This window comes from Brassica oleracea, chromosome C3 (assembly GCF_000695525.1).
Source record: "Brassica oleracea var. oleracea cultivar TO1000 chromosome C3, BOL, whole genome shotgun sequence".
In the NCBI taxonomy this organism is placed as follows: domain Eukaryota; kingdom Viridiplantae; phylum Streptophyta; class Magnoliopsida; order Brassicales; family Brassicaceae; genus Brassica; species Brassica oleracea.
In genome coordinates, this window is record NC_027750.1 from 1,430,488 (window position 1) to 1,440,817 (window position 10,330).

General features: G+C 36.7%; 1 protein-coding gene and 1 long non-coding RNA gene across 5 annotated transcripts in view; both read right to left on the minus strand.

Annotated features, from left to right (window-relative positions):
* The window catches only part of LOC106335779 (nucleolin 1-like), a 25,878-nt gene that overhangs the window by 4,368 nt on the left and 11,180 nt on the right, over nt 1-10,330 (minus strand). The window contains exons 1-5 of one of the 4 annotated variants that reach the window (XM_013774393.1): nt 6,334-6,600; nt 5,892-5,962; nt 5,349-5,669; nt 5,143-5,262; nt 4,699-5,061 (exon numbers count right to left, since the gene is read on the minus strand). The exons of 1 other annotated variant lie outside the window; for it this stretch is intronic. In XM_013774393.1, coding sequence (XP_013629847.1) covers nt 4,860-5,061; nt 5,143-5,262; nt 5,349-5,669; nt 5,892-5,962; nt 6,334-6,429 — 810 coding nt within the window. In that variant the 5' untranslated portion in view covers nt 6,430-6,600 and the 3' untranslated portion in view covers nt 4,699-4,859. Of the gene's footprint in view, nt 1-4,698; nt 5,062-5,142; nt 5,263-5,348; nt 5,670-5,891; nt 5,963-6,333; nt 6,601-10,330 lie in introns of those variants that run through there. 2 more of the 4 variants (XM_013774394.1, XM_013774392.1) reach the window with 2 other exon arrangements.
* On the minus strand, nt 8,987-10,035 carry LOC106335781. Its single transcript, XR_001268768.1, has 3 exons — nt 9,712-10,035; nt 9,435-9,636; nt 8,987-9,281 (listed from the first exon to the last, which is right to left on the minus strand). It is a non-coding gene; the product is annotated as an uncharacterized LOC106335781 (long non-coding RNA).

Here is a 10,330-nt window from a genome sequence, read left to right on the forward strand (position 1 = left end):
CCCCCCGAGAGAGATCCATCCCGAAGCATACATTAGGACAGTCGGAGAAAAGTTTTTACCGAGAAATCCAAAGAATAGTCATTGATCCTAAGGACACAGGGTCTAGCGCTTCTAAACATGAGCATGAAAGAAGGAAAAAGGGGGCTCCCCTAACAATCGCTGCAGAGAACATTACTCAAGAAGCTCTCAGGGAGGCCCGCAGAGAGGTAAGAGACTTGATGTTGCAGTATACGAAATGCTCTGACCCAACCGAAAGGGAGGCTAGAAAGGAAAGAATGAGGCAGGCAGAGGTGAGTGAACAAATGGAGGAAGCTGCTCTCCAACTAGCGCGGGCGGCCTCTGCAATATCTGAAGAAAATCAAAGAGCCCTGGAGCAAGAAACAACCCCAAACAGAATGTCGGCCACGAAAAGACTAGGGCCCATCAATCATCAGGAAGTTGACAACTTGGAAAGATCAGGAACATAGCAGTTTGGGATTTCAAAAGAAAGAATCCCAGCAACTCTAAGGCTCAGAGACAACTCACACTCCCCGACCAAGCACATTAGGGTCCCTGCAGCTCAAAGATTGGGAATTGCGTCCGCGCCCCAAGGTGACCGGCCTAGCTCACTGCAGGAAGAGGCAGTAGTAAAAAGAAAGCCGGGGCGACCCCCTGGTAAGAAAAGAGTTCTAGCAAGCCCATCCCTCTCTCGAGGCACAAGCTCTAAAAGAAAAATGAGTCTGGCAAACAAGACCCCAAAATGCAGGAAAAAATTAAACACCGAGGAATCTCGGTTGGGAACCAAGCAGCCAATGGGTAGAGTACAGGCGGGAACTTCAAGACCTGCTACGTCTGGAGGCAACACCCACTCCTCAGACAACATCCCAATCAGCAAGATGATCCCAAGGCCGATTTGGAGGAAGACGGATTTTCAAAATCCGTCCGCTCCAGTTCCTTAGCGATAGCGAGTTGGAATTGTCAAGGGCTGGGGAATCCTCGGACAGTTCGACGTCTCAAAGAAATATCAAGGACTTACCGACCTGATATTGTCTTTCTAATCGAGAACAAAAACCCCAACGAGTTCGTCCTCAACAAATGCAACCAGCTTGGATACGAAGAGCACCACCTCGTCCCCCCAACAGGCCACAGAGCAGGAGGCCTAGCGCTGTTTTGGAAACAAGAGGTTAAGCTGACGGTGTTATCTTCTAACGCGAATGTAATAGAAACGAGGATTGAATATCAAGGAAATTTTTTCTACTCGAGCTTTGTGTATAGAAGTACTGATAGAGCACAACGCAATCAGTTATGGGACCAGCTTCTCGCAGAGGCTGAAGCTAGAGAAGCCCTGTGGTTCCTAACCCGGGATCTAAATGATTTTCTCAAAAGCGATGAAAAGGTTGGAGGTCCGGACAGACCGGAAGGCTCCTTTTCAGACCTTCGAACCTTCTTTGCCGAAGGAGATTTATATGATCTCCATCACTCAGGAGATCCACTGTCATCGAAGGGGGCTGAGAGGCACACACCTAGTCCACTGCCGACTTGATCGAGCTGTTGCAAACAGTTCCTGGGCTGAAACCTATCCGACAGTTCGCTACCAGTACCTAGAGTATGAAGGATCCGACCACAAACCGCTCTTGTCTTTCCTCGATCCAACCATCATGAGAAGAAGAAGCTTATTCAAGTATGATCGAAGGCTCAACTCAAATGAAGCAGCAAAATAAGTTATACGTGATGCTTGGGCTAACTCCGCGGATAGCAAGATTATGGATAGACTATCATCGAAAAGAAGAGCTATCTCGGAATGGAACAAGCTCCAGCAACAAAATAGCAAAACACTCATTGAGCAGAAGAAATGTGAGCTAGAAGACGCCCTTACCAGCCCTCTAAATGATACGACCCTGATCAGAGAAATTAATACCACACTGAATGAGGCCTATATAGCGGAGGAAGCCTTCTGGAAGCAAAGGAGCCGATTGCTTTGGCTACAAGTGGGGGATAGAAACTCTGGATTCTTCCATGCTGCCACAAAGAACAGGAAAAGGGCTAACGCGTTTACGGTTCTAGAAGATACAGATGGTAATATGGTCTACAAGGAGAAAGACATTGCTAAGACTGTAGTTGAGTACTACAAGAATCTGTTCATGTCAGAGAAGGGAAACTGTGCGGATACAGTTCGATATGCGCTGCAGCCATTGATCACGCATGAGGACAATGAGGGGTTAATCGCGATACCCATGGCTGCGGAGATCAAGGAAGCAATCTTTGCAGTAAACGCGGAAAAAGCCCCGGGGCCAGACGGTTTCTCTGCAAGTTTCTATCAGGCTCACTGGACAGAAGTTGGACCAGACCTAGTAATCGAGATACAAGAAGCGTTCAGGACAGGGACTATCCCGAAAGGGATCAAGGTACACATGTCTGCCTGATACCAAAGATAAAGACCCCACAAAGAGTGTCTGATTATAGACCGATCGCCTTATGCAACGTCTATTATAAGATCTACTCCAAGATCCTACAAAGACGACTGCAACCGTTGCTCGAGAAGATTATCTCGGAAAATCAATCCGCGTTCGTCCCCAGCAGAGCTATAGGAGATAACATTCTCATCACCCATGAAGTGTTGCATACTTTGAAGACATCAAAAGCGGCTAAGAGAGTATCGATGGCGGTAAAGACGGATATGAGCAAAGCGTACGACCGCTTAGAATGGGATTTTATTTCCATGGTGCTTGAGAGGCTCGGATTTCACCATCATTGGATCGGTTTGATCATGCAGTGCATCTCAACAGTTACATACTCTTTCCTCATCAACGGTTCGCCTAGAGGAAAGGTAACACCGAGCCGTGGGATTCGCCAAGGCGACCCCCTATCACCCTACATATTCATACTATGTAGTGAAGTGCTCTCGGGACTTTGTAGCAAAGCACAAGTGGACGGGCGCATGCGAGGCTTTAAAGTTGCTCGGGGGAGTCCCCGAATCAACCATCTCCTCTTTACGGATGACACGATGTTCTTCCTAAACGCGGATAAAGGATCAACATAGGTGCTGAAAGCTATACTGAGCAGATACGAGAAGGCGTCCGGGCAGTCGATAAACAAGGAAAAGTCATCCATCAGCTTCTCCCGGAAGGCGCCAAGAGAGCTTAAGCAGCGAGTTCACACTGAACTTCAGATCCAGAACGAAGGAGGGGTTAGAAAATATCTCGGCTTGCCGGAGCATTTCGGAAGACGAAAGAACTTTAATTTGATTTTTAATGAGTTTGTAGATGATTGCAGGAGAATTAGATAATTTGGTGTGATTTTTGTTAAAACACTATATAATCTCATCTAAAACAGTGAGATGTGGATTTTTATTTTTATAACTAAAGAATTCTCCTCAAACACTATAGAAATAATTAAAGTACTCTAAAATCTTCAACTTAAATTTTGTTCAATAATAGTGGATTTCAGAGTGTCTTGAAAAATGACAAGTTCAATAACATTGGATTTTAAAGTGTTTTTTAAAATCCACGTTTGAATAAAAACAAATTTTTCATTTTAATACAAATCACTTGAAACTCTTAATTGAGCACACCCCTTTTAATCATTCCTTTTTTATTTACTTTTTTTTTTGAAACACAAACATTCAGAATATAACAAACAGATGTCCGTATACAGGATTTATTATGTTTGTAAATTTAGATAAAGGTCGGTTGCTTGAATCTCCTTACTTAAATTTCTTAATTTTTTTCTCTCCTTGCTATATATAGTTTTCACTTTTCACTTGAGATTTTTTCACGCAATGGATGAGTAATCAAATATAGTTGACACAGGTTTGTAAGTATTCCCAAGGATCTCACGTCATATTTGTTTGAAATTGGTCGTTTTGTTTATAAAGCAAAAGATCAAAACGCGTTCCTCCCAACAGTCTAAAACACACACACACACACAAAAGTAGATATTTACTAATTAGTAATTACATACTAAAAAAGTTGCAGCATCAATGAGGGAACTATATTTTTAATTTCATTGTGTTGATTACTTCGAATTGAAACTAGTTTAGATACTGATTTTTTCTCTGTGATATCTTATGTTCCTCGACTAATTTAATGTTTTGATCTTTAATTAATATGTTTTTTCCACATTAGCAAGGTTGGGATAAATCGTAAATGGTAGGTAATTATTTTAAATCAGTTAAAGTTTTCAAAGTATCAAATATATCAAATTGATATGACATTTTCTTTTGTAAATTTCAGAGTGTTGAATGTTTAGTTTCACAAAATGAGCGTTCCCCAATGAATGTGTTTCTCAAAAATTATGGGGTGATGTTCAATGTTATATGGACGTTGTTGATGATCCTCCTTGGTTTGTATTTTGTAAACCGGAAGAAAGCACGGAACATGCATTATGCCAGTAATTATCGGCAAGCATCCATTCAATCTTTGCTTCGAGTTTCAAGTTTTGGCATACGAAGATTAACACACCAATTACTGAATATCATATCATATGTTCCAAAAAAAAAAGAACTGTCATGATTGTTGATAATTTATTTACGTGTTAGGCGGTTTTTGTTGTCGTTATAGATGGGTGATTCGTAAATAATTCTCCAACGATAAATTCTTTCTTGGACCCAATAAGATAAAGTCGGTCGAGAAAACTCTTATAAGTTCTACATTCTCTGTTATAATCAAATGATTAAAAAACAGTCCATGTGAATTTAAGCTAAAGAGCAGTAATTAAACATATCCGAAATATAAGTTTTTTTGTAGTAATCAAACATATCCGAAATATAAGTTTTTTTGTAGTAATCAAACACATCCGAAATATAAGTTTTTTTTGGGTACTAAACATAACAAGCAAACAAGCCGAAATTCATAAAATAAAATACTAAACCAGAATTCCTCTCACATCTGATGTGCCCACCCAGTGATCGTTGAGAGAGTGGCCGACCTGAAACGGTAACGCAAACGGGTCCAGGCACTACCTTTGGGTTTTGGATAGGGCAAGGCTTTGACCATCAGTGTGCAGCCTCCTAGGTCGGTTCCTGCAGACAGCTGAAGCGCTCGGTTGTTGGAGCCTTGTTCGTAGAAGTAGACCAGGGCACGGCTGCAAAGAAAAAGAAAAAACAAAGGAAACTAAGCGAATTGGGTTTGGTAACAAAACTAGAGAACGGTTCCAACTTCTAACCTGTTGAGAACGAAAACGTCGGTAATCTCGCCACATGTGGAGAAATGGTTAGTCAAAGCATTCTTGACATCATCTTTAGTAAGAGAAGTGTCATATCCAGTAACGGATATGCCTTCGCTACTGCAAGAGTAAAAAATTGCATTGTATTATATCGTTTATACGACTTACATAAGCCGAAAATGTCAACAGAATACATAATAACTTACCGCTTTCTTTTATCATGTGCCACGCTCCTAGCAGCGAGTACATCAGTACTCAACCCAGTGCTGAGGTCGAGTCCTGGAGGCAAACTGGTAACGACAATCTTCCTTCCTCCGATGTCACTTCCATTGAGTTGCAAGGCTTTGTCTCCTGCGCCTTCTCCACGAAGGATAACAATGCACGACTTCTGGAGTGCTTTTGTCACTCGATCTCGGCGAATCTCGATGTTGTGAACTTCTCCACATGTCTTGAAAAGACTCTCCAAAGCCCGGTAAAGATCAATCGGTTCAAGGGAAGTATCGTAACCTTCAACACCGATCCTTATCCTAATTGTTCAATAGAATCAATTAGCAAACACATTTGAAAGCGAAGGTATTCATCTTTTATTACTTCACGTCTTTACATCAGAATCATAATAAAAAAAAATCTGGATATTCCCACGAATATAGCTATTCAATCTAAACCAAATAATAGAATATTTATTGGTATCTAGTCAACATTACACAAAATCTCCAAAAAGCAAAAAAAAAAAACAGAAATCTATTTACCTGCTTTTGACGTAATCATAGTACTGCTTCATAACCTCGACATACTTATCACCGTACAAAGTCCTCTTCCCCTATATTTATAAGAAAATGTAATTAGAATCCTTTAAAAAATAATATATATATATATATGTATATTAATTTAAAAACCGAAAAAGATTGGGGACCAGAACAGAACAATCGCCGACAAAAACAAACAGGAACAAAAGAGTTAGGAGAAGACTTGGGTAAGAGAGATAGAGAAGAAACATGCACTGAGTTTGGGAAGAGATAAACAGCGGGTCTTTGAAGCTCGAACAATAATCAAAAGCAAAGAAGGAGAGGGAGAGGGAGGCCTTCTCTCGAGCCGGAGAAGACCGCCGGAAGCAAGAGATGAAAGATAGTTTTGAGAGAAAAGAAAAACAGAGTGACGACGCCGTTAGATGCGCGGAGAGGAAAAACTCACCGTGTACGGAGCAGAAACCCTAGAAGAAGATTCGGATCTCTCCATCGAGGCGTTGAGAAAATCGATCATACGAGAAGAAGGTTCGGATCTCTCCATGGACTTTGATAAGATCGATGCTTTTGTCTTTAGGGATTTTAGGAAGAATATCTTATTTTCTGGCTCAGACTTTCAGGAACTTTATACTTGGTTTTTTTTTTTGGGTTCAAATTATACTTAGTGATTTAAAGGTTATTATTAATATAAATTTACAGCTAAAGCAAAATAAAAAGAATATAAAAGGCACCGTTCTTTTTTTTTTGTACGTTGGAAAAAAGATAGTGGATGGTATTTGTGGTAAAAACTTTAAAGAGTAGTGTAGAGAAAATGAAGTTTTTCGGAAAGAGAAATGTAAAAAAAGCAAATATATATTTTTGTAGGTTGAAGAAAAAAAGATAGTGGAGAGCTTTTCTGGTAAAATAGTGGTTAGAGAAATTAAAGTCTTGGTATTTGTGGTAAAACTCAAAAAAGAGTAGGGTACAGAAAAATGAAGTTTTTCGGAAAGAGAAATGTAAAAAAAGCAAATATATATTTTTGTAGGTTGAAGAAAAAAAGATAGTGGAGAGCTTTTCTGATAAAATAGTGGTCAGAGTCTTTTGAAAAACCCTCATCATGCCTGCATGTAACGCCTCCTGCTGGGACCCACAAATATCAATATCCTGAACAACCGTTTATGGAGCAACTCGATTATAATTTTTATGTGATTAACTTACTTTAATTTAATGGAATAATCATTCTACCAATCCCAAAAATAATTAGATAAAATACAGAGAAAAAAAGCGTTCTTTAACAAATTTGATAATGAATGAATAGAATAAACTTTATTATATTTTTGATGTATTTCACTTTCACTATTTTATTTATTTTTAATTCACTGGTTCTTTTGTGATAAAAAAATAATAATTCACTGGTTCTTATTAGTTCACCAATCACAGCTTCTACATATATGTCTTAAAGCTACAAAATATTTAGTTTTAAATATGTGTAATACACAGAATAAATTAGTGCCAAGTGTTCTTTTGTGTACATAGAGAAATAGAGAAAGATACTCACCGTATAGGGAGTAGAAACCCGAGAAGATTCGGATCTTTCCATGAAGAAGAACAATACTTTTATTTTTAGAGATTTAGAAAGGATGGCTCTTTTTTGGAGGGGGAGGGGCAAGAAGCTATTTACAATACCATTTCTTTTGTTTTATATCAATCGTATTAATTTACCAAAATAATTTAAATCAACAGACTAAAATTAAAACATAAAACATATTTTTAGGAGATATTTTTATAAAAAATTATATATTTAACAATTTAAAAGTTATAATATAAATTTGCATCTAAAGTAAAAAACTTACAATCTCTACCGATCATACTTTTAGATAATATAATAAATTGGACAGTCTTTACATAGTTTTTATATCATAAACTGATAAAATTACTTAATTTAGTTATGCTAATATATTATGTTTTGCCAAAATTACATTCTTAACTAAGTCTTATACTTTCAGAAACAGACTTTAAATGAATATAAATCTAGTAATCATTATTAAAAAATCTTGTACATAAATAATTTATTTAAAATAAAATAGGAGTATCTAATAAATAAAATATGAAACCATATTTACTTATAAGAATACTACAATTAGTTTTAAAATTTATGATACACTAATTATATTTAAAATATTTAATTCAAAAATAAATATAAAAGATATGAAGTGAAAGTAAAACTACCAGTTATCATAAAAAGTTATCAAATCTAAAAGTTAGTTTTTAAATTTTTATGTATGCTAGTGGTGACACATTAAATGTCATAATTTAGTATTCCTTCCGTTCCTAAAAGATCTATGTTATAGTTTTTTCACACTTATTAAAAAAACATTTAAAATTATATTTTCCAATACATTGTTTTCCTTAATTAGCTATTTTCAATAACTTTTAACCAATGAAATTTTATTAAACACAATTGTATTTTTTGAAAAGTACAATTTTTCATTAATTAATGTCTTGAAAATGTAAAAAATGTATCTTTTTAAAACAAATTTTTTTTCTAAAAAATGGATCTATATGGAACAGAGGGAGTATTTAATATAAATTTATATATAAATAGAATTATAAATACGAAAATCTATTAGTTACTCTTAAAAATCTGTGTATATAAATAAATAAGCAGAAAAATATCAAAGAATTGTCTTTACGAAGCATTGACTACTTAGCATTGAAAAGATTTTTTGGAGTGACCCACTTTATGAATCAGTTTTTTTTTTTTTTTTTTTTTTTTTTTTGACAGCCTTTATGAATCAGTTATTTCTTACCGATAATGCCATTTAGAACCAAATTACAGAAACAGAATCCTTCACGCGTTTCTATAAGTGATTAGGTCTTTATCATATGATTGCATTGAACTTTGTCTAGTAGACACAATTGCATTTTAATATTTATAGTGTTCACATATTATCCATTCTCATGTAATTTTATTAGAAGCTGTCACATTACACCACTAGGAGTACTTGATATTATATACTATAGTATAGTATTAGATTTTGTCACAGATGTTATATCATATACTGTAATATAATAGATTTGTCGTTGGTTTCTCTTACTGTATAAGTTGTTCATGTAAATAGTTTTCAGCACAAAAGGTCATCACTACAAATATCCAATTACCGAAACAATTAAACGCGTACCGATAGATGTTGATAAGTTATGAAACAGCAAAAGATGGATCGAAGTAAAGTAACAGAAATCTGTTATATAAATAGGGGGTAGAGATAGAGGCATCGCCATAGCAGGCCCTAGATCATTTCGGCACCGATCACATAATGACATGCTCCAATCAGCTCGACAAACTTGACAATGATTCCTTTACCCATCTCAACATTCATGAAGCCACCGTTGATTAACCCAGAACTGTCTCGAAACCTGACAAAAGGAACTCCTTGATAAATGCCTCTTCCAGTAGCGAACATAACATGCAGATTTGGGTAATCATCGAAAAGAAGTTCTAGGAGCGTCGGAGCGTAAATATTCTGCAAAAATAATATTATATACTTAGAAACCAACATTCAAGTTAACCAAATAATATATATAGATCTTAACTTACATTTTGAGGGGGGTTTGCTATGAACGAAAGTATCGATGGGTAGTTTGGGATTGCCGCTGTAATAGGGGAATGATTCATTGCACTGACGAATGCTTGTTCAAAGTCTTGATTACTCTGATAGTGATCTAGAGAATGAATTATCATGTCCGTAACTACGAAACGACGAATTCCCCTCTGCATGGAAAAAGAAAGACGAGCTTATTTATAATCAAATAAAAAGAAACTAAAAATTAAGCTAAATTTACGTACCGGAAGTGGGAGTTCCGGGATCCTCATAAATTGAGCAAACAACATTCGATAATCATCATCCAGGACCATACCCTCCAACATCAGGAAGGGCCTAACCGGATCAAAGGAAGAAAGACCCAAGGTGTCTGAAAGCCCTGAAGTCATTCTCATGTAGTTGACCAAGTAGGCCAGAGAGAGGGATTCTGCATCAATTAAGTTCGCAATTCTACATGCCGCATTCATGTGCCGCCTAAGAGAATACGCCCAGCACGTGCCATGAATTTGTATCCACTCGATGTCGTCGACGAGGTGATTAGCATCATTTTCCCAAGTAATGAACAAATCCATATTCTGCAACAGAAAATCAATATATAAGATTTTTAAAATCTAAACCAATACAAATGATTCACCGATTAAGCAATGTCATTTGTTCATGTAAAAAAGAAAAGAAGAAGAAGAAGATTAAGATCACTAAAAACAAATAACTTACATATCTTGCTTGAGAGGAAAAAATATGTTGAAAAAAATGAGAGTGAAGATTTGTGGTTGATATAATGAACTTTTTTTGAATAAAAAAAAGGCTAAAGAGTGAAAAATTTTAAGAGGTAAAATAAACGTAAAAGGTGAATTATCTATTTTC